Source organism: Lepidochelys kempii, chromosome 1 (genome assembly GCF_965140285.1).
Source record: "Lepidochelys kempii isolate rLepKem1 chromosome 1, rLepKem1.hap1, whole genome shotgun sequence".
In the NCBI taxonomy this organism is placed as follows: domain Eukaryota; kingdom Metazoa; phylum Chordata; order Testudines; family Cheloniidae; genus Lepidochelys; species Lepidochelys kempii.
In genome coordinates, this window is record NC_136380.1 from 51734207 (window position 1) to 51759604 (window position 25398).

A 25398-nucleotide genomic window follows, 5' to 3' on the forward strand; every position below is an offset into this window, starting at 1 on the left:
CGGCAACTCATTATTCCACAGTTGGGGTAGTTTTGCTGAGCTCTGGAAAGATAATCAGACCCTGTGCTGTCCCTGTGAGAATGGACAAATAGAGGTTCTTCAAGAATCTAAGAACTCATGGGATGAGAGTCAGAAGGGGAATGCACAGGTTGTTTTCAGCCATATCAGAGTGAATTTTTAGAAAACTCCTCAAGTAAACAAACTAAAGGTGGTAATATAACAAGTTAGGATTCCCAGCCAAACAGTCTGTGTTTAACCCAGTATGATATGCAGGGTTTTTATCTTTTTTACATTACATTGTTTTACTGTTTACTGTGTGAAAATTTTTTGTAAATGTTATTGTTTTATGTAGTTACAAGCTATATAATGAGCATAATGCATGTTCAGGCATGTCTCATTTAATTACTATTTTACGTTGGCTAAATATTAATTAGTGTTGTGTTTTTTAGTCTAATTTGAATTATAGTGTTTGTCATACAGCATGAATGGTATAAGAGAACCAAATAAATTGTTCCACTAAAAATACTTAAAATTTGTATGTAAATATTCATATATTTGTTTTTTAATGGTAAAACTTGAAAGGGCCTTCTGTGCTTTAACTGCTCTATTCTCTGTAGAGTTGTGGATCAGATTTAATTAGATACTTTAGTGTCTGCAGTGATTTTTTATGCTCTGTGTGTCTGCAGCCTTTGAAAAGACCACAAAGAGATTAAGGTTTCAGGTGCTGTGTCATCAGTTTTGATCATGTTACACAACAGAATGCCCTAATGCTTTTAATAAGGTAATTTAGTGAATTTAATCCCTATCTAGATATTAGAGGAAAGATGGTGGGTTTAAAGCTGTAGCTTTTTCTATTATTGCAGTTCAGTACCAGCTGCTTCAGTAATAGAAACCTACAAATTGTGATATTTATGGTGTCAAAATCATTGAATTTCAGCTTAGGACTTCCTTTAAACTGTGATAAACTTCACAGTGGGCACTACTAAATATTAATACCAGCTCAGATTTGCTTCCTGTTTACTGAGCTTTCATAATTCAAGTTGCATGTATTTAAATTTTAAAGACATTTTGCCATTCTGCTAGCTTCCTTTCCATATTTGAATGTTGCTGACTACAGAAAAGTCCACTCACCTGAAACTGTTTTTGTTTATCATCACGTGCCATCTTTTTATCCATAAAATTGTGTTATATCTGTTAATGCAATGGATAATATGAAAAAAAAAGCAAAGAAAAATTAGGATTAAAATATAACCTTCTTTTCCATGAAGATTTCACAGGTTCTTCCTTTTTTAAATAGTTTTGTTAAACAGCAGTTGGAAGATCTCTGATATTTAAACATATTTAATTTAACAAAGGGTGAGAAGGTAGTGCTCTTCCTAACTGGTATCATTTATTGAAACAAGATTGAGGAAGACAAAAACTGTTTAATATATTATAACAAAATATCTGCTCAAAGTTAAGTATAAGAAAAATATTATAAAAATTCTTCCTTAAACATCTCTTGTCCACAGAAATAAAAAATAATGCAAGTATGATTTTGTGCAAATGGGAAAGATTGTTTGTTTTTCTTATAAGGTTATTGTATGAGAAACAGAAATTCTGAAAACTTTAAGTATCATGCAGCTGTTCTGTACATGTGCAAGGTAACACACTATGCTTTCTCTCTGCCAGGAGTTAATTCCAGAGTTTTACTACCTACCAGAGATGTTTGTCAACAGTAACGGATATAATCTAGGTGTCAGAGAGGATGAAGTTGTTGTAAATGATGTTGAGCTTCCCCCTTGGGCAAAGAAGCCTGAAGACTTTGTCCGGATCAACAGGATGGTAAGAGGGATTTTAGTTAAGCTTTAGTAACAAGTTCAGTGTTTTAACAAGCTAATATATCACTGGCTTTTCACCTCTTCAGAATTAGGGTTAAAATGCAAGAAGAAAAAGTGGGGGAGGAGTTTCCATTCAGCTCTTATTTAACAGGACTCTTTATTGTACAATGATTTTTCTTCAATGAGGACCAATAATGGAATTGTAAATTCAGTTATTTGCTCCCTCAGGAGCAAGCAATTTGATGGGCCTCAGTTGGACAATGTATAATATCCTGAAGAATTAAGAGCCCAGTCCTGCAAAATACTGAACATTTGCTGCAAATAAACACAAAGGGAGTTTGCAGGAAGTATTCAGCTCCTTGCATGACGCTGTTCAGTTTCCATTCAAAAGGAATTAATTGTTTGTGCAGGGATACTGAGCTACTGTGCCAAGTACTATATTTTCTGAACGGGTTTTGCAAAAGTAACCTTCCAACTCAAATCACTACCAAGTGTACAGAATTGTCACTATGAAACACCTTAATCTGTAATGTATACTTTTTTGCATAAATAAAGTATTTTTCAATAAATTAATATACTTTCAAAGGAAAAGATATAGAGGTTTTAAGAGGAGACTGTCTCTTCTTCTCTGTTTTCAGCCATGGTATTTCACCTTCTGGGCGTCTGTCAAATTACGTTGGTGACAAAGTGGCTTGATTAGTAGTATTGATATGTGTATTTATGCTTTTTTGTAAAATTAGAATAGAATTTTAGTGGAGCATATTCAGTAGTGTTTTCCATTACCTAGATCTGTGTTTTCTCTGCATACATGATCAAAACTTGTTTATATTTTGCAAGGTTGTTCATAATAAACTGAGCTTTTTAAAGATAGTCTGACCTTTGACACACATTTTCTCCTAGAATTAAAATCTATCTTAAGTAAAAATTATTTATATTTATTTCATCTGCCTATATTGGCAAGTTTTCTTAAATATGTTAATATTTGTTCATGATAAAATTAATAATAAGATATATTTTTAACATTTTTAGAAAAAGGAAGGTATTTCATACACTATATCACAGTTCTCAACAACTTAATTACTATTTTCCTGAAATGGATCTGAATCATCAGCATATTGACATTAGCAATGCTGAAATTTAATTCCTAGAAATATATCTTTTAGGGAACAGTGCTTCTGGGATTCACATAAAAACAGCCCTCTAAAGTTCAAAAGAATAACTGAATATTAAAACGCCTACCCTATCTTATAATAAAACACTAGACATATGAAAGAGGACAGTCTTGCACTGTTAGAGAGACAGTAAATGGTATTTTCCTTCTAATGATTAGGGGTCTAGGGCAACAAAAATGATTAGGGGTCTAGAACACATGACTTATGAGGAGAGGCTGAGGGAGCTGGGATTGTTTAGCCTGCAGAAGAGAAGAATGAGGGGGGATTTGATAGCTGCTTTCAACTACCTGAAAGAGGGTTCCAAAGAGGATGGCTCTAGACTGTTCTCAATGGTAGCAGATGACAGAACGAGGAGTAATGGTCTCAAGTTGCAGTGGGGGAGGTTTAGATTGGATATTAAGAAAAACTTTTTCACTAAGAGGGTGGTGAAACACTGGAATGCGTTACCTAGGGAGGTGGTAGAATCTCCTTCCTTAGAGGTTTTTAAAGTCAGGCTTGACAAAGCCCTGGCTGGGATGATTTAACTGGGAATTGGTCCTGCTTCGAGCAGGGGGTTGGACTAGATGACCTTCAGGGGTCCCTTCCAACCCTGATATTCTATGATTCTATGGTTCTAAAATATCTGACTGTGAATTTTTTGTTTTACAGACATAGTTATTTTAATATTATTTTAAAAAGTTAATAGTTACCAGAGACAATGGCAATGTATGGGTCCCAATGTTAATCTCACCGAAGTCAATAAGAGGGTTACTGTTGACTTCAATGAGAGTAGCAGCAGGTCCGTTTTCTTTTATTGCTTACTGAAATAAAATAAACAAACCACCACTTTTGGAGAAAATAATTAAACACACACACAATTCAATTCCGACATGAAATTTTAGAAATATTTTTTATTCTTTTATACTAAAGTCGGTCTCTCATTTTATGTTTAAAGGTGTAAAATTTTAAATAGGGAACACAGACAATATGTGATGAGAAACAGTTTGAATGTATGCATGATGTGCTAATCTGTGATTTCTATGCTGCCATTTTGTTTCTGCTTTTGGAAAAATACCTTAAAGGGCTCTGCCTGTAGAGGTTTTGTGCTGCGATATTTATGGTTGTTGGAGAATATAGCTGTTTGTATGAATTTAAAGTATGGTATGTATGCCATTTACAGTGCTATGCATTTAATAAAGGATTGGAGCTAAAAGTTGGAAACACCATCCAAATGTTAGGCTTGCAGAGGGAAAAAATGAACTCTGTATACTCATAGGTATGCTCAGAATACTAGATAGGCTAATTTTAGGATTCATGGATTAGTTGAATTAGGGACTTAAATTGATTGAATATTTATCAGACTCTTAAATCCAAGAATTATCCAATTCACATATCATCCTAACCTACCTATGTCCCCTGACTTTAGCAGCCTACTGTTTTTATCCAATTCTTGATGGGAGATATTTCTGGATGACCTTTATTCATCCCAACATCTCTTCCACAGTGAGTGGTTTAATAGTTGTTGAATATTAAGTCCAGTCCTCCACAAATCCATACAGTTTTTCAGATAGCAGGCCACCAGTCCTTCCTCGTCCTTATTTGGCAATAGTACGGCAGAAAATAGTCTTGGATTGCCAATGCTAATGGAGAACAATCTTTAGTGAGCCTGGGGTTTCTCAAGCCCCAGCATATATAGTTCAGTAAGCCAGAAGTAGCAGGACAGCATGTTAATGAAATTTACAAATAATGCTACATTGGGAGATGTAAGAAAAGAATAAAAAGGGGGATAGAGAAGTTTGAATAATGCAGAAAATACATTTGACATTCATCTTGAAAGGGATAAATAGATATGCAATAGGAAGAAAAAATCTGGTAAGTAGTAATGCCAAAAGGGAGTTGGGGGTGATAATGAACAGCAAATTTGATATGCAATTTCATTCAGCACCAAAAATGGCAAGTGCAATTTTGAGCCCTGTATATGGAATAGAGCATATAGATAGTCCCTTTATATGACTCTGGTGAGACTGCACCTGGAATACTGCATTCATTTCTGGGCAACTAAAAGGCAGAAGGATATTGACAAATTAGAGTGAGTTCAGAGAAGAGAAATAATGTAAATGAGGGGGGGACTATTTAAAGAGAATAAGGAGGGGGTTTTTTAACCTAAATGTGTGTAGTGGGCTAACTGATAGCTAAGGTAGGGAAAACATCTGCAAAAATGTTATAAACACCAAGGAACTTGGAATAATAGGATTGAGCTTAGAAAGGGGAAAAAACAGATGGATTTATCAGAAAAACTTGATATTGAAATCTATTGGATTATGGAATAGGTTTCTAATGCCCCATCACTTCGCATTTATAAAACTAGATTAGACAATATACAAGAAACTGTACTGTAGAAAACATTTCTGAACTGTGAGAGGAGTGGAAGGAGATGTCCTAATAGATCGTACCCATTTTTAATGTCTGATTCTACATGTATTTGGATTGTTCAGCAGATTTATTATTCAAATTGCCCATCTCTAGTCCAAAACTTTTGTCTTACAAAAATCTATCTAAAGAAAAATATAGCATTAGAGTGGTACCGTTATCTCTAAAATGAGGTGAGCTTGCCCCAAGAGCTGGAATTTGTTCAGCAGGCTTAGCAAAATGGGTACTGTACATATTTACAGGGAAGCCACAGAAATCTGGAGGCTATTTCAAGACACTGTGATCCTGATCCAGAGCCCATTGAAGTCAATGGGAGTCTTTCCATTATGTTGGATTGAGCCGTATGTGATACCACAAACCATAGTGTGGGTATTCAGTATTTTCTAGTTGACAGATATTCATGTTCATTTTGCTCACCATAGCCATATATAAATTATAATTCTATGTATGTGGACAGAAACACTTATTTACATCTTGCTTATGCATTCATAGATTGTTAAAATAAATAGAAATAAACAAATCAAGAGTTTCAGCATTACGCACAGATTTGACTTAGAGAGATGGCTCCCATCTAATCTATTGGTTAATAGGCTTTTTAGAATTGGGAAATGAGGGGTTTTTGTAGGGTTTTTTCATACTTAATAAATATGTGCACTGTGGTGGAAATGGCTGTCCATTAAAATAAATGCCATGAAACTTGTAAAAATTGGTCTAATTAGAAAGCTTGGAAAAGTGATTGTCAGGTTACTTTTAAGAGCTGTTGTGGTACATTCTAAAAGCACTCGATTTATACATCAGGGATTGTTGTACCAGTTTAATTTATCCATACATAGCTAGACTGATTACTACTGACTTACTCATGAAACATTAATAAAGCATTGTGTTCAATGCTAACATGATTATGGTCTGACCTCAGTGATGTCACAGAGGACAGAAGCAGTAAGTGTCCCTGATAACATTACCCTAATGCTGTGTTCATCAATCATAATCTACCATTTAAAAAAAAAAAAACTTCCACAGATGTGCATCTGTAGTCTTACTCAGCCTCTCAATCCCAGCAGACTTCTGGGGGTTCTGAGAGCCAGAAATAGAACATATTCAGCCAGTAAGTCAGGCATGTTAAATTGAGGCAAAGAACTCTACTGTGAAACATTGAAGCAAAGCCTTTTTAGTAAGCATTCCATAGTTTAAAAACAGAAGATGTGATCTGCTGTAATTTACATTAATTATAATGATATTCTGATGGTTGAACATGCATGTATTATATTACAAATTATAGTGTTGCATAAAATGCATTTACTATAAATGACATTTTTAGAAAGACCACTCGGTTTCTGGTTTTTGTAATTCATATTTTGTTGCTCTTCTATATTTGTTATTAAGGATGAATTTTCATCCTTTCTGTAGAATGATTTATATACACAATTTTTAGCTAATATTTACATTTTTGAATCATTTCATGACTACTCAGAAGGTTGGGTAATATTTCCTGGTTAACAAACATTTAATATATAAATTGAAATCTTGGTTTTGGTAGATAGGGTGGTTGAGTGCCTATTTTTCATCTATTGATAGGAGTTGACAATGTTTTGCACTGAGTAAACACAACATGAGAAAATTTCATTTTGATGTGTTGGTGGTAATTTTTTGTTTGGTATTATTTTGTATGATTGTCAGGATTCTTACTTAACACAATATAAACACATTTAATTCAGAGCAATTTAAATCTAAATATGACAGCTGCAGTTGTACACAATTATTATTGAGAAAACACAGTTTACATAGCAAAAGAAGCCTGATTAACCTTACTATGTAGAGAACCCCATTTAGGAAACATCTTCCTGTGGAAAGAGATGACCCCAAAATATCCCAAATGCATTGAATACAATTCTACTCAACCGTTATTAGACAATCACCTTCCTTAAACAACCAATTCTTTTTCAAATTGCAATATGTTTAATGTTTTAAGGCCAGAGAAGAAGAGGTTATAATAGTAATCAAGACAGGAAATGGTTGGTGTCTGAACCTAGAGTCTTATCTGTGTTGAAGAGAGAAAAGTTTGGGTCTTAAAAACATTGACTAGGAGGAATCAGCACAATTTATGCACCATTTGGGTGTACTACCTTTTAAAAAATAATTAAAATCTTTTTACCAAAAAGAAAAAAACATGAAGGAAAAAATGTGACTTGGCGGTAGAATGTCTCCATTTGAAGATGAAGTTTCCATCATATGTAGCAGTGCCCCAAACAAATCTAATTCCACACCTCCCTCAAATATTTGTTTCTGTGTATTTTTGAATTATGGACAGAGAACACACTGGGTAATAGCTGGTTGCCATTTAAGAATAAACATCTATAATAGTTATTAATTATTGCTGTGCTTCCTTTAGACAAAAATCATGAACATTTTATTTATTTATTTTAAAAAATGTATTTACTTGTATTTCAGGCTGGAAACATGCATGGCAGTGCCAGCCATAAAAGAACGATTATGCTGAAATGGCCCTTGAAAATTGTGTTTTATAATAATAAGCCTGACGTATCTTAAAGATATTTTATTACCAATATGTGTGTTATGTTACAATTGTTCCTGGAAATTAATGATAACACAAAAAATTCCCACACCCCATTTTCCTGACACTACTTCACATATCCTCCAGGAAACCGATACACACATCGTTGGTATTATATAAGTAGTGAATTTTCAAAAGAGAAAAGGGTAGTGGGTTTGGTAGACCAAATTAGGGAAGAAGAGTCTGTGTAGTGAATAGCGTGAGTAAAGATACAGTACAAAGAGAGGTAGAGAAACAGGGCATGAAGACTGACAGTGGAAAAAGTCAAACATAGGCCAAATCCAGATTGTAAAAGGTTGAAAGGATATCTGAGGTTTCCAAAGAATACCTCTGTTGCTTTATCACAGCCATTTCAATAATCTGTACCAAAAAGGGAAGACTGTAGTCAGGACAATAACTGGTGAAATTGTCAGCCAATAGTACATTTGTTGAGCAAGACCCTAACGTCTGCTTGTTCAAGGGAAATTGAGACCCTGCCCTCCCATAGGAGGGCATTACTAATGTCAGTCAACACTGGACCCAATACTTCCCCACTTGATTATATTATACATGAATACAGGTTGAAGTTACCACCACACAGCGTCTCTAGAACTTCACTGAGGAAAACTGGACAGAATTCTCAGAATCTAGCCTTGTATTGTCCTTTCCAGATATTGATCTGCTACCACAAAAATATCTAAATGAGCTACTTACGCAAGGGCTGACTCTTAGGGCACAGAAGTCACAAAATTCTTCACACTGATAGTGTCATGTATTTGGAATTAATCACTGCCGTACTTTTCTAACTTAAAGATAGTAGTAGTAAAGCTGAATGATATTTTTTTTGGAAAAAATAGTTTATTTGCCACAAAATCCAGTTTCAGTTTGATCAAAATGTTTGTGTATTCAGGTCAAATTCAGCAAATGGTTTCATCTGAATAAATAAATAAAAAAAAACGGAGAGGAGAGGTAATTCTGAAAACACCTAACAATGTTTCATTTAAAAATTTTGCTATTTTGGTTCAACACAAATTTTTGTTTCTGATTTTTCAGGTTGGTCACCAAACCAAAAAATCAATGTTTTGTCAATCTCCAATTAGTAGTAGTATTATATTACTATAATTCAAATGTATATGAGGTGTTGTAATTCAGGGACACAGATATATCCAAGGCCAATAGTGTTAGGAATTGTTTGAAAACTTACAATCCTTTGGGAACTCTAAAGTCTCAAATTCAAAATAATGAAAGAGTCAAGTCCTCACAAAACTCCCACAAGTTCTTACCACATTTAGTCATACAGCACTTTAATGGGATTTTTCACAGACTCAGTATAATAAATATGCTTGTTGAATTTTTAAAAAGCAGACAAAAGATATGAAATTCTACTTCTAAAATGAAGCTCATTTGTGCTTCATAAAATAGAGAAGTTATTAAAGAATAGTTCATACATGTGAAAATATGACCTCATCAAAACTGCCAGTGTTAGTAAGAAAAGGAGGACTTGTGGCACCTTAGAGACTAACAAATTTATTTGAGCATAAGCTTTCGTAAGCTATAGCTCACTTCATCGGATGTAAGACTTACTCTGGAATGATGAGCTGCTGAATAAGTCTTGGCCATGCAAGATAAAACTGCCTCAGGGCAACTATGAACATACACACCCAACTCATCCAGCAATGATGGGGGAGGGGAAAATATTAGAGATTGTAGTACTGTATGTCAAATATGCTTATTTGCTTATTTAAAAGTCCTTTCTTTTTTATAATTTTACTGTCCCCTTTTTAAACAGCTGCTGCTACTTTCTCAAACCCGGCCAATTCGCCTGAGATGATCACAGGCGCATTGGAACAGTTTGTATAGTGGGGATGCAGAGAGCCATTGAACAAAACTGTCAACCCTGTATATGATGGAAGCCACTTCAAGCTAGGAGTGTTGCTGCAACCCCAGCACTCCTAGTTTCAGTTTACTGTGAATAAAACAGACTCCTATTGTCACTTTTTTGTGTAAATTATTTTGTTATTAAATATGTAAGGTGCAGATACAGACACAACACAACCTTTTTGAAAAATGTAAATATGTAGAACTAGCAAATAGAAAAGAATTAGGGAAATGTGTGACTGAAATATAATTAAACACAAAAAAAGTTAAAAGAATGTTATCTATGTTTCGAAGTCAAACACTCAGCATTATGAAATGCCAGATTTATGGATGCCTGTGCAAACTTAATTTTGTCCTGTTGTGCATCCATCCTCTGCACTGAGTGAGGCAAGGGACTTGTGGAAAAAATAATGTATTATCATACTGCCTACAAACAAGCAGACAGAATTAAAGTTGCATAGACAATCTGATTTTTTGTTGCTTTACTTTGCAGCCTAAATAACATTAGTTTAATGTATTTTTCTACGTCGCTTCTAGGATTTTTTTTTAAATGAAAGAGGTAAAAACAAAATTCTCTTGTTTAGCTACAACAACTCTCCCATCTTGCATCCTTAGCTTGATTTGAACCCTGAACTTTCTGCACTGCAGCACAGACTTCTGCAACTTGAGCTCCAGGATTAAGTACATTAGCTGGCTGCAGTAGAAGGTGGTTATCCTGTTAAAAAGAAGCTCATTTATGCTTAATATGATGTAGAAGTTATTAAAGAACAATTCATCCACATGAAAATAGTATCTCTTCAAAACTGGCATTGTCAGTAAGACCTGCTTTAGAATACTGAACTTGTGGGGTGAAATGCTGGGTTGGAGGAAGCGGGACCACCTCTCTCTCCTTTTCCCTCTCTCCAGGAGATGGGAGAGCTCCTACCCCACGTGGTGCACCAAAGGGGAGATGGGCTGTTAGGGCCATGTACTGAGTCTGTGGGGTGGTCATGGAGAGCCTGGCCCCAGTTTCTTCCCCTTCCCCCTGCTATAGCTGATCTGGCTACTACGGTTTGTGGTGGTGGGGCTGCTGTGACTGGTTTGACAGAAACACAAGCACAGCAGTTCAGAATGTTTGTATTCAGTTTCTTATTTTGCAGGCTGCCACCATTTTCCTGAGGAACGCAAATGAGAGAAGACAAGTGATGATTTTCCAAAGTTTCTCAGTAAAATGTGAACAAAATTTCTTAGGACAGACAAAAGACAATTCTCTAGCTCAGGAACAGTCCCCCTGCTGAATATTAACCCACGGCAGGTTAGGGACTTGTTAGGTTAAGAAAGGGTGGTTAGGCTTTAATGTCGCCACTTCTTATGCTTGTGGCAGATATCCAGCGCAGGTACTCCATACGGCACACATACAGTTATCAGATAAAACTAATTGGTAAAAGATTTAAAGGAGGCATCCTTTAAAGGAGCAGAGAAAAGGAGGCTTGGGTCTCCTTTGATTGGTACATCAGGGAAAATAAGAATGGCCATTTTGGGTCAGATCAATGGGCCATCTAGCCCAGTATTCTGTCTTCCAACAGTGGCCAATGCCAGATGCATCACAGGGAATGAAAGAGCAGGCAATCATCGAGTGATCCATCCCCTGTTGTCCATTCCCTTCTTCTGGCAGTCAGAGGCTAGGGACACCCAGAGCACAGGGTTGCATCCCTGACCATCTTGGATAATAGCCATTGATGGGCCTATCCTCCATGAACTTAACTAATTTTTTTTAAGCCCCATTATAGTTTTGAAAACATCCTCTGGCAATGAGTTCCACAGCTTGACTGCGTTGTGTGAAAAAATACTTCCTTATCTTTGTTTTAAACCTGCTGCCTGTTAATTTCATTGGATGACCCCAATCCTTGTGTTATATGAAGGAATAAATAACACTTCCTTATTCCTTTTCTCCACACCAGTCAGGATTTTATAGATCTCTACCTTTTCTCCCCGCTTTTCCAAGCTGAATATTCCTAGTCTTTTTAATCGCCCTTCATATGGAAGCTGTTCCATACCCTTAATCATTTTTGTTGTCCGTCTCTGTACCTTTTCCAATTCTAATATATCTTTTTTGAGATGGGGTGACTGGAACTGCATGCAGTATTCAAGGTGTGGGTGCACCATGAATTTATATAGTGGCATTATGATATTTTATGCCTTATTATCTATCTCTTTCCTAATGGTTCCTAATATTGCATTAGCTTTTTTTTGCTGCACATTGAGTGGATGTTTTCAGAGGACTATCCACAATGACTCCAAGATCTGTTTCTTGAGCGGTAACGGCTAATTTAGATCCCATCATTTTGTATGTATAGTTGGGATTATGTTTCCTAATGTGACTTACTTTGCATTTACCAACATTGAATTTCATCTGCCATGTTCTTCACCAGTCACCCAGTTTTGTGAGATCCAGTTGTAACTCTTTGCAATCTGTTTTGGATTTAGCTATTTTGAGTAATTTTGTATTGTCTTCAAATTTTTCCACCTCACTGTTTACCCCCTTTTCCAGATCATTTATGAATATGTTAAACAGCACCGGACCCAGTACAGATACTTGGGGGACACCACTATTTACCTCTCTCCATTCTGAAAACTGACTATTTATTCCTACCCTTTGTTTCCTATCTTTACACCAGTTACCAATTCATGAGAGGACCTTCCTCTTATCCCATGACATTTTACCTTGCTTAAGAGCCTTTTGTGAGAGACCTTGTCAAAGGCTTTCTGAAAGTCCCAGTACACTGTATCTACTGGATCACCCTTGTCCACATGCTTGTTGACCCCCTCAAAGAATTCTAGTAGATTGGTGAAGCATGATTTCCCTTTACAAAAACCATGTTGACTCTTCACCCAAAAAATTGTGTTAATCTATGTGTCTGATAATTCTGTTCTTTACGATAGTTTCAACCATTTGCCTGGTACTGAAGTGAGGTTTACTGGCCTGTAAATGCCAGAATCACCTCTGGAGCCTTTTTAAAAAATCTGTGTCATATTAGCTATCCTCCAATCATCTGATACAGAGGATGATTTAGATGATAGGTTACATACCACAATTGGTAGTTCTGCAATTTCATATTTTAGTTCCTTCAGAACATTTGGGTGAATACCATCTAGTCCTAGTGACTTATTACTGTTTCTTTTGTCATTTTTTCTAAAACCTCCTCTATTGACACCTTAATCTTGGACAGTTCTTCATATTTGTCACCTAAAAGAAATGGCTCAGATGTGGAAATCTCCCTCACCCTCTGCAGTGAAGACCGATGCAAAGAAGTCATTTAGTTTCTCGCAATGGCCTTATCTTCCCTGAGTGCTCCTTTAGCACCTCTATCATGCAGTGGTCCCAGTGATTCTGTGGCAGGCTTCCTGCTTCTGATGTACTTAAATTCAAACACCCCTCTTTTATAGCCCCCTTAACCCTCATAAGGGAGGGGAGTGGTGGCAGGGTCCCAGCAGCAGGATGAGTGGGACGAGGATTGGAAAGACGGCGGGCTGACAGCAGCCCCTTGAGTATATAGAAATGTATGTGGAATTACCTGCACTGTACACTTTTATCTGCTGAGTATTGGCAGGTTTTTAAGAATAAATTTGTGGCCTGATTAAAACCACATCTGGTGCTTCCTGTCCCTTTTCCGGCATAGCCAGACAAAGGAAAATGTTAAGCAACCTAAATATAGGGGGTTGCTGCCAGCTCCCCCTATAATTAGTGATTAACTGAAAACCTGATTTAAGTGTTAATTAACAAATTATGTTGATGCTGGTTTTATTTTCAAGAAATTAAAGATGATTATAGGTTTATTAGAAGTGCTAATTTAAGAGCCTAATTCCTTTACTTTAAACTCCAGATAAGTAAATATCTTCACTTTTAAAGCTAGCCAGACACATTCTGCCAGATAATGACACAATTCATTGAATTGCAGCTATATATCAAAAAATTGTTTAATGTGGCCATACTAATGTGGCATTTTGATAAGCTGGGCCTAAAACTATTATGTTCTTGCCCTGTATATGGAATAATGAAAAGGCTGAAGCAGGAACAAAACATACAGTGAAAAAATGCTATCCTCAAAACATTTACAGATTATCAGCATAAATCAGTGCAGCATTTAACATATGCAACAGCCTTATCGCAATGGTTTATATTTCTAACTGCTCTAGAGCTCCATATCTAGGTTTGGGCAGAGCGAGAGAAAGAGAATGTATAGTGCCAACATAGAGCACAACAGTCATCATGAAACAGATGTGCTTGCTTGAATAAAAGAACCACAACCTTTGTCATACCACTAATAATCTTATTTGCCATGTCCTGTAGAGCTCCAGGCCTAACAAGCAGTTGCTTCAGATCAATGGGTCTCCGACACCCAAGCACCCAGGATTGCTTGACCTGGATCAGGGCTATCACATTGCACAAAAGGTTCCCGAGCACCAAATGACAGTTAGCAGCTATGTTTGTTCAAACCATGGCCAATTCTAGCATCAACCACTCTTTCACATATAGACTTGTTGAGCTTTTTTGTATGACTTTCACTTTCCTTTTGCATTTAACCTATGTTTTGGCAGTTTTGGTATTGGATAACAATTTCATAAGACTATGTCCATTAACATTCTTGGCAAGGACAAGCCAATGGCCTTTACGGGGAGCTACAGTAGTGAATGTGGATCACATATGTATCAAAGAAGAATGGTTATGAACTGGATCATCAGATCCAAATCTCCAAAAACTTCCCAGTTCTGGATTTTGTGGCTCAGGCATAGGGTTGCCAATTTTTGTTGGATGTATTCCTGGAGGTTTCATCACATGACTTAATTTTTAATTCCTGGAGACTCCAGGGCAATCCTGGAGGGTTGGCAACCGTACTCAGGCATGTTCTTATAAGATGGGCCTGAAACAGAACACTTGATCTGAATTTTTTAGAACTTTGCATCTGTATCCAAACTTAACCTTCTTCTTTGAGTTCTATGTGTATTCCACACGTAGGTGCGTGTGCGTGCCATGTATGCAAGTCCGGAAATTCTAGCAAGCAGTGACGGTTGGCCTGCACATGCACAGTAATTCACCTCATGCTCCAGACCAAGGGCATAAAAGGCAATGCAGGCCAACGCCTCTCCAGTTCCTTCTTACCGCCGTATGGCCTGAGTCAGAATCCCTACATCCACACGTTTCTCCAGCTTTTACTATTATTACTCTGTAAACAAATTTGTAAATAGTTTATAGTACATATTAGCATAGTTAAAGTTTTAGTATAATTGATATAGGTGGTTTTTCTCCCCTTACCGGGGACTTGGGCATTCTGCCAGCAATGCCCAGTCAACTTACTATGTAAACCACAAAGGATTCAGAGGCCTCTGTTTTCAGCCACCTCTGCTGCCATGCACTCTTCCCATTCCCAGCCACTTGCTAAGGGCTGCTTTTTGATGTCGTGGTCAAGATCCACCCACCACTGTTGGTGCCATCCAATCTACCCACATTATTCTGTGGGATGCCTTGTAGGTTTTGCACATAATTGGGATGCCTTGTAGGTTTTGCACATAATTTGACTCCATAATGACAGACAGTTGGGTCTTATAAATTATCCATCAGGATACTACATAGAGTTTCTTTCCCTCCATCCATCATGCAAACTTCCTTCCTGGATCCCCTTCAGGGATCACTGTCATAAGGTGATTCTTCGCCAGGAGACAGACTCCGTTCTCGTGTGAGTGGCAATAGAGTGAATGCCACCTCAATATCAAGGAAGAGGTTTCTATTCCCCTTACTTCTTGGTCCCCCAAAAGGATGGAGACCCCTTCTGTACCTTCAACAACTGAACATTTTATTCTAAAGTCAAAGTTCAGGATGGTTACACTCGTATTGAGGAAACCGAACTATAACTCCAAGGAGGCACCATGACAGGATATCCAAATTTATTTAGTTGAATACAATTTTCCCTCAAAAAATAATTTTATTGGAAAATTTTCGCCCAGTCCTAGTAACTGGTATAGAAAATCCATTAAAGTAACCTTTAATGCTTACATACATACTAAGAACCTGTAGAGGAGAACTGTATATATTTTGCAGATAATAGCCTGTGGGCAAGCAAGATAAGTGGTTTCTAGTGGAAGGAAGTTAAGGGCAGTGACATCTAAAGGTAGAAAGAAAAGGAGTACTTGTGACACCTTAGAGACTAACCAATTTATTTGAGCATAAGCTTTCGTGAGCTACAGCTCACTTCATCAGATGCATATCGTGGAAACTGCAGCCTAATAAATTGGTTAGTCTCTAAGGTGCCACAAGTACTCCTTTTCTTTTTGCGAATACAGACTAACACGGCTGTTACTCTGAAACCTATCTAAAGGTAGGTAGATCTTCCCCTTCTCTGAGCCTTTCAAAGCTCCCAATGCAGGCAGTGACATCTAAAGGTAGGTAGATCTTTCTCTGTAATGGAGAGGCCAAGCTCAACCTTTATTGCTATCATCACTTCTATGGCTGCAGTTTAGTACCTTCTCCTCACCACTTGTGTTACACAGGGGGGTTAGACAAACATTGGCCCTTTCTCAGTGAGCCACAACCCCCGGTTGGAGTTCAAAAACATCTTATTTTCTCTATACAGCTGTTTAAAACTAATACTGTATTCCTGTCTTTTCCATTTTGGATTTAAAATTAATTAGAGCTGGTTGGAAAATGAGCAGCAGATCAGGATATTTTTGCTCATTTCCCCCATTTTTCATCAATTTTTAGACAGATTGGGCAATAAATTTATCGGACAGCTCTAGAATTAATTAAAACAATCATAGTTAGCCAAATCCTGTTTTTGAAAAGGAAATTAACAACTGAACAAAATAAGAGTAATGCCCTTTAATTTTTTTCACAATATAATTAGTTGAGTGGTTATTTAATGTTTGTTTGAAGGACTTCAGATATATACTGTAAGTATGAACAAGAATTGTAGTGCTGTACAGTACAGTTCCTTTAGGCAATAAGAAAAGTGAAGACAGAATTTAAGCATGTAAATATGAGAAACAGTATTTGTCCCCTGACTTTGAATTTCATTTCCAGGCGCTGGAAAGTGAGTTTGTATCATGCCAACTTCATCAGTGGATTGACCTTATATTTGGCTACAAGCAACGAGGACCAGAAGCAGTGCGTGCACTCAATGTTTTCCACTACCTAACGTATGAAGGCTCTGTGAATCTGGACAGTATCACTGATCCTGTCCTCAGGGAGGTAAGCATTTACTATCATTTCATTCTAAAAACTGCCGTCATCTCCCAGGCATCATTAATGTATCATCTTTTTTTAGTTTAAAAAAAAACTTTTTGGTTTGATTTTATTGACTTTATTCAGAACTTGGGATACGAGGTGATTCCAAAAAGGGAAAGTCAAGTATGTTTAAAAGTCAAAGAGGTCTAGATGCTGGGCAGTATTTTCTTTGCTAGGAAGCACTGTCATATATAATACAATTAATACGCACTCCATTTATTATAGTGCAAGTTATGTTCTACAAAATGAACCATCTTTACAATTAGCATCTGATAGATACACTTAGTAAAACTGGAAAGCTGAAATAAAAAGATTACTTTGCATTGTGGTCATGAGTCAGAGGAAAACATGTAACATTTCCAGATAATGCAATACCAATTATGTGCATCAATAGAATCATACTTTACAGGCTGACAAATAGAATTAGTTCAAATTACTGTAGTTTTTCTTTCTGTAATGTGCAATCAAATGTTACCATTAAAGGAGGTTTTTAGGTTTAATTTTTTGTGTGTGTTGGGTTGTTTTGTGGGATTTTTTGTGCGGGTGTTTTGTTCAAATATGTTTACACTAGCCATCTGGGCAGAATCATGTTGCTATCCTCATATGTGTTTTATTTACAGTCAGTGTGCTTGTTTTTAGTAAAATTATTAAGAATTATTTCTATAGATACCATTCATGCATTGGATAAAATGATTAAAAAATAGGTGAAAAGTGTGAAGATACAACAGCTGCTAGATGAGTGCTGCTGTGATGAAGCTATACACACAATCGTCCATTCCCCCAGATATCTACCATCTGTTGTATGCAAAACAGTAATAATTTATACACTACCGGGCTTTGGAATTGTTTTTTTCTGGGGAGGGGGGAGGGAGGAGGATGAGTTTTGTTTTGTTTTGTGGTTTTTTGTTTCTTGGAGGAGTGTTTTGTTTGGCGCTTTTTTTGTTTTAATTTTGAAGACAGAAAACTAGTAGATTGTGAAAAAGAAACAGCTATCAAAGAAACATTTGGATTCAGTGAGGCTAATTTTTTATTTTGGAATAATGCATTTTAATGTCTTTTTACCATTTAGATTGCTAACCAAAAATAGAGAGACTAAAAAAAATCTGATCATTAGATTCTTAGGGCTAGAATTTCAGAAGGTGTATTTTAAGGTTCAGATCCTGCAAACATTTATTCTAATACCCCATTTTAAGCATTTGATGAGACCCATTGATTCCAATGGGACTACTCAAGTGCTTAAAATTAAGTACGTGCATAATGGTTTGCAGGTTCCAGAGACTTAGAGCATAATTAGAGGCAATAAAATGCAGATTTGCATGCACAAAATAACAATAATTTTTGAAAGTATAAGTGAGGTGCTTATGCAATGAAAGCAAAGGAGTGCTATACCTAGTAGTTCAATACGACTAGTAACTTTGCAATAATAGAGGTAATGCAATACTTAAGGCCCTGATTTGCATGGACAGACCTCCGTGTCTGACTTCAAGGGCCTCTCCTCAAAGGGTGGCTTGTAGGATTGAGGTCAGTGTGCTTTGCTTAACATCTTGTGACATGATGAGCATCTTCAGCTCTCTTGTGAGCTTAGTTACATGCACAACTTATTGTCAGGATTTTTTTAAAAAATCAGGGAGATGTTTTTGTGCTCCCACATGCACGTCTAACCTATGCCCCCTTAGTCATTAACATATATGTCTCTTCTTTCTCATGCTTCCCTTTGCATTCTAAACAACTTCTCACAGCTCCATTTTCTTCTTCATTCCACACACACGAAGAAAATTTATTTTTAGCTTATTTTTAGTGATACTGAGAGAAAAATGTTCAATTTAAAATAGAAAAGAAATCTGAATCCCCTTCATTTCCTCATAAATAGTTTGTCATACCTAGACACATAATATACTTGTTCCCCTGAAAGACTTCAAACACTAATCCTGCTCTGTGTTCTTTGCAAAATAAAAATACCTTCTTGTTCATTTTTTGTCCATATGTGATCACACATACAAGATCATATGGATTTATACAGGCAGATTTGGAGTCTTTTCAGATTTATTTGAACTATAATTATAAATGGTATATAGGTTTCAGAGTAGCAGCCGTGTTAGTCTGTATTCGCAAAAAAAGAAAAGGAGGACTTGTGGCACCTTAGAGACTAACCAATTTATTTGAGCATAAGCTTTTGTGAACTACAGCTCACTTCATCAGATGCATTCAGTGGAAAATACAGCAGGGAGATTTATATACACAAAGAACATGAAACAATGGGTGTTACCATACACACTGTAACCAGAGTGATCACTTAAGGTGAGCTATTACCAGCAGGAGAGCTGGGGGTGGGGTTGGGGGGGGAAGGGAACCTTTTGTAGTGATAATCAAGGTGGGCCATTTCCAGCAGTTAACAAGAACATCTGAGGAACAGTGGCGGGGTGGGGTGGGGAGTGGGGGATAAACATGGGGAAATAGTTTTACTTTGTGTAATGACTCATCCACTCCCAGTCTCTATTCAAGCCTAAGTTAATTGTATCCAGTTTGCAAATTAATTCCAATTCAGCAATCTCTCATTGGAGTCTGTTTTTGAAGTTTTTTGTTGAAGTATTGCCACTTCTAGGTCTGTAATCGAGTGACCAAAGAGATTGAAGTGTTCTTGAACTGGTTTATGAATGTTATAATTCTTGACGTCTGATTTGTGTCCCTTTATTCTTTTACGTAGAGACTGTCCAGTTTGACCAACGTACATGGCAGAGGGGCATTGCTGGCACATGATGGCATATATCACATTGGTAGATGTGCAGGTGAACGAGCCTCTGATATTGTGGCTGATGTGATTAGGCCCTATGATGGTGTCCCCTGAATAGATATGTGAACACAGTTGGCAACGGGCTTTGTTGCAAGGATAGGTTCCTGGGTTAGTGTTTTTGTTGTGTGGTGTGTGGTTGCTGGTGAGTATTTGCTTCAGGTTGGGGGGCTGTCTGTAAGCAAGGACTAGCCTGTCTCCCAAGATCTGTGAGAGTCGTCCTTCAGGATAGGTTGTAGATCCTTGATGATGCGTTGGGGCTGAAGGTGATGGCTAGTGGCGTTCTGTTATTTTCTTTGTTGGGCCTGTCCTGTAGTAGGTGACTTCTGGGTACTCTTCTGGCTCTGTCAATCTGTTTCTTCACTTCACCAGGTGAGTATTGTAGTTGTAAGAATGCTTGATAGAGATCTTGTAGATGTTTGTCTCTGTCTGAGGGGTTGGAGCAAATGCAGTTGTATCATAGAGCTTGGCTGTAGACAATGGATTGTGTGGTGTGGTCTGGGTGAAAGCTGGAGGCATGTAGGTAGGCATAGCAGTCAGTAGGTTTCCGGTATAGGGTGGTGTTTATATGACCATCACGTATTTAGCACGTATTTAGTCCAGGAAGTGGATCTTTTGTGTGGACTGGTCAGGCTGAGGTTGATGGTGGGATGGAAATTGTTGAAATCATGATGGAATTCCTCAAAGGCTTCTTTTCAATGGGTCCAGATGATGAAGATGTCATCAATGTAGCGCAAGTAGAGTAGGGGCATTAGGGGACGAGAGCTGAGTAAGCGTTGTTCTAAGTCAGCCATAAAAATGTTGGCATACTGTGGGGCCATGCGGGTACCCATAGCAGTGCCGCTGATTTGAAGGTATACATTGTCCCCAAATGTGAAATAGTTATGGGTGAGGACAAAGTCACAAAGTTCAGCCACCAGGTTTGCCGTGACATTATCGGGGATACTGTTCCTGACGGCTTGTAGTCCATTTTTGTGTGGAATGTTGGTACTCCTGCTGGTAATAGCTCACCTTAAGTGATCACTCTCCTTATAGTGTGTATGGTAACACCCATTGTTTCATGTTCTCTGTGTATGTAAATCTCCCCACTGTATTTTCCACTGAATGCATCCGATGAAGTGAGCTGTAGCTCACGAAAGCTTATGCTCAAATAAATTGGTATATAGGTTCTCTGGCCAATAAAAATGGTGTTTGATATCTGGATCAGTATTTATCAGTGGTTCAGACATGGATGATATGTTTTTATTACAACTGCATATTTTAGTTATGATTTGCATTCTTCTGAAAAAAATGGACTTTTTAGGTTTCTAAATACTTTTCTCTTATTTTTATAATTGATTTTAGCAGATAGTCCACCGAACAATATATAAGCAAGAAGGTCATTTTAAATGTGTTTTAAATCCCATAAAATATAAATATATAAACACTAGAAAATTAAATTCCTTTTTGTCATATGTATTATATCACATTATATCACATGTATTATATCACACGTTGTGAACTGTTGTGTTTGATATTTTAACTTGGTAATAGTTGAATGTAAAAGATCTTTTTAAAGAAAAGTTGAACATTACAATATCAATACAATACAATCTCAATACGATGTCTGCTGTTAAAAGTCAGGATATACCAGCAATTCCTACCCCACAATATCTGAAATACTCTTATTTAATTTTTCTAAATAAAGGAAAATAGTGAGTTTTTGTGCTGCAACTAGGAGGTTGGTGAACAGATTTTAGCATAGGCTATGATTTAAGCAAATGACCGTTACTTTTAGCTTGAAATCCCATCACCTGTTATCAGGGAAACAGGCTAGATTATTGTGGTTGCCTCCTCCAACAGTGGCCATAACAGGTCTCAAAACAGACAAGGAACCCAGCACTCTTTTCCCAATGAAATGTGACTTCAAATAACTGTCCCTTAGCCAAGCTCCCAACTCATGAGAAGAATTGGGCATGAATCTCTAATCTTTATCATTGTAAAAGTCAAGTCCCCATCCAACCCCAAATAGAAACGGTTCCTCGAGCCAGGTGGTGATCAGCCAAAACCAGAGCATGAAAGGATGCATGGTGGATGTCTCGGACCTCAGGTCTACCAGAAACTTTAGCCAGTGGGGCTTCCATTGATCACAAAGCAACATAATCAACACAGGTAGGCTGAATAAAAGATCATTCATTACTGCCTTCCCCAACCGCTGATATCAGTTTGTCCACAAATAAAAGGCGAGAACAGCAAATCAGCAGATTGATGGGATAAGATAAAAACTTCCTAGTCATAAAAGGGAATTCTTCCCCTCCATCCTGGCTGTGGGTTTAAATCATTATTTGCCCCGCATCCCCAGCTCCTGCTTTTGTTTAGGAAAAAAATATCTTCTAGGTAAAAACACTTTTGTGCCCAGCAAGAGAGAACCAGATCCTCACACCTAACTAATTATTCTGGTGCTATCTTTCAGTATAGATGGCCCAATGCCTCAGATTTGAACACCTCCAATTTCAGAGGAGGGTTCAAGATCCAGACCCAAATCCACAACCCTCTCTGTCATTCGGGAACACAACAAAGTTAGCACTCTGTCACCTTTTGACAATGTTCACTCTTATGAAAGTACATTAGTGTCCTAACTGACCATATAGTTGCCAGTTTGTGCACACAACTGAGGCACACTAGTTTCAAATATTCGCTATTTTGCAGAAATCCTGCCTTAGGACCCAGCTTGAGTGCCTCAGTTGAACACTGGGGTTGGAATTCACAAGGGGGACTTAGGTGCTGCCACGATCAGCATTGCAGCATCTAACTTTTAGAGGACCTGTCACCAAGTGGAATTCACAAACCTGAGGTGCCCAGGCCCCCTAAACAAGCAGGATGCGGGAGCAATTTTTATAGTGGGGGTGCTGATAGCCGTTGAACCAAAATGTAAACCCTATATATGATGGAAACCATTTGAAGCCGGGGGTGTGGCAGCACACACACACCCTAGTTCCAGCACCTATGTATATAAGGCAAGAGGAGAGTTAGGTGCCTAAGCATGGGATTCACAAAAGACGTCATGCTGAGAGGAGAGCTGCCTGAGCTAACACATAGGAAATGCCAAGGAAAGGGGTGAGGCCTATACCCCATCCATCAAAGGATGTTGGGTGCCTAACTCTGGGTCAAAGGGAGGTGCTTTTCTCCACTTGGGATTCAGCTATGAACCCTTTCCTGGAGTTAGGTGCCTAAGACAGGCCAGCACTTTTGCAAGAAAAGCAAAGGTGGGGGAACTGGCACCCCCTACCCCTTTAATAATTTTTAGCCTAATGGTTAGACCACTTACTCAGGACTTGAAAGACCTGTGTTCAATTCCCCTTTTACGGAACAGGGATTTGAACTCAAATCTCCCTTTTCCTAGGGGAGTGCTCTAACCACTGGCCTATGGAGAATTTTATGACAGGGCTCTCTAAATCTCTCCAGTTGAGTTTTTTCCACTGTGTATAAATGCTTCCGTAGTAACTGAGCCAGAGAGAGAATTAAAATGCATCTGTAGCCTTGCTGTAGCCTCTGCTCAGAGGTGAAAGAACCAATGTTAACATCTCTGCTGTACATCAGGTAAAGAGGTGAATTGAACCCCAGGTCTCCTAGGTAAATGTTCTAATTACTGGGCCACCACCACTTCTTATTCCTCATTCTGGACATTTTATGTAGGTTTAAGCATGTTCTGAGCACATCTACCAGATGGGGCCCCAGAGGTAAACTAAGAGGGGCATAGGTGTGAGTTAGGCACTGAGCTGCTGGGTAACTGAGGTGGCTGTGTGCATATCCAGGTGCTGAAATTTAGTCTGCTCAGGGACTTTAATAGCAGAAACTATTAGATCCCTAGGGACATTAGGCAGCTGCTCAGCAGGGGTTTTGTGAATCCCAGTGTCACCTAAATGACTTCTGCATCTTCCCCATATTATATCACCATCTAGTGCAGAAGAACCTCCCTGGCCCTGTTATTAGTGGTTCCTCCATCTCCCTCTTTATGAATATCATGTAGGGTGGCCACCCATCCTGAATTAGGTGGGACAGTCCCAAAATGCAGAATTCAAATCCTGGTCCTGGGCTGAATGACTTCAGGACAGTATTTGTCCTCAATTCCCTGCGGTACTGCCCAGCACTTGCCCGAGTCTCAGAGGTGGCGCCAGCCTCTTTCCGGTGGGGGAGTGGAGGTGGACCTTAGCCCCCCCTTGCCATGATGCTCCACCCCCTGCTCCTCCTTTCTCCCTGAGGCCTCGCCCCCTGGCAAGGCCAGAGGCCAGAGGTGGGTAGTAGTAAGAGCCACCCAGAGAGCCCGGGCTGCTGTGAGGAGCCCTCAAGTCCTGGACCATCCACCTGCCCTGGGCCTTGCGAACATGGACTGGGGCTACTCTTAGGCACCCCATCACCCCATCCAGGGCAGGTGGAGGCTCCAGGGCTCCCCACAGCAGCCCAGGCTCCCTGGGAAGCTCTTACCAGGGCTCGGCTCTGGCTTCCAGCCTGGCCAAGGTGTGAGGCCTTGGGTGGAAGAGGAGGAGCTGGGGGCAGGCCACAGGAGAAGAGGAGGAGCAGAAAGTGGGGTCACAGAGAGTGGGCAGGTATCCTGCATGTGTCCCGCTTTTGCCTTTTGAAAAGGTGGTCACCCTAATATCATGATGGGTGTGGCCCACCTCTGATTTTTAAAATTTAAATTAACAATAACTATATATGTCAAGATGTGTCTCTTCATTGAAATAAGCCTTTGCGAACTTGAGATCTGCACTAAATTAGAAGAATTACTAATCAATAATATACATGCTATATTTACTGAAACTTATTCTTCAGATTTCATGGTGTCACCAAATATATATTTATATCTAGAGGGAGAAAATCACCCTAATGCATTACAAGTAGTAGTTAGCTCAAACCAAAACTGTGTCTCTGGGTGCCCCAAAGTGAATCCAAGTCCTAAATTTCTGGCTTAGGCCCTGCTGAATTTGAAGTGGGAAGTCTTCCATTTTTAAAATATAAAAATACTTGAAAGAGAGTCTTTTTAGCAATATGAGTAGCTTCTCTTTTATTCTGCGCATTGCAAAATTGTATTCATGTTATAATAAAAGAAGAGGAAGAACTAAGTAGTAAAAATTAACATTGTCAGGCCCAAATTAAGTGGAAATTTTTTGTTGTTACAATCTTAATATTTCTCAGTTGCAGGTGTGTCTGTATATCACTGGTGTCTATTGTATTAAAAAACCATACATTGTGAAATAAATGCTAAAATTTGAAGAACAGTTTAAGGATATTGATTTATTCTTACTTGACAGGTGAAATCATGGTTGCAGCACTAACCACAGCAATTATGGCATTAAAATGTCAAGAAATTAGGGGTCAGAATAACAGATAATTTTCTTCCTTGTGTCAGATTAAAAATTGACATTCTTTGACAGCACAGGATCTCTTGCTGAGAAAATTATGACAGCTTAACTCATCTTGTACATGTAAAGCTGTAATTGATAATGAACAATTTACTGTGACAGCCTTCTCCTGTGGAGAAA

The 25398-nt window shown here is 38.1% G+C and overlaps 1 protein-coding gene across 6 annotated transcripts in view; it reads left to right on the top strand.

Moving 5' to 3' along the window:
• NBEA (neurobeachin) overlaps positions 1-25398 on the top strand; it is an 848497-nt gene that overhangs the window by 771006 nt on the left and 52093 nt on the right. For all 6 annotated transcript variants that reach the window (XM_073341812.2, XM_073341823.2, XM_073341834.2 and 3 more), the window contains 2 exons: positions 1672-1824; positions 16885-17052. In XM_073341812.2, the coding sequence (XP_073197913.1) occupies positions 1672-1824; positions 16885-17052 (321 nt within the window). The remainder of the gene's footprint in view (positions 1-1671; positions 1825-16884; positions 17053-25398) is intronic.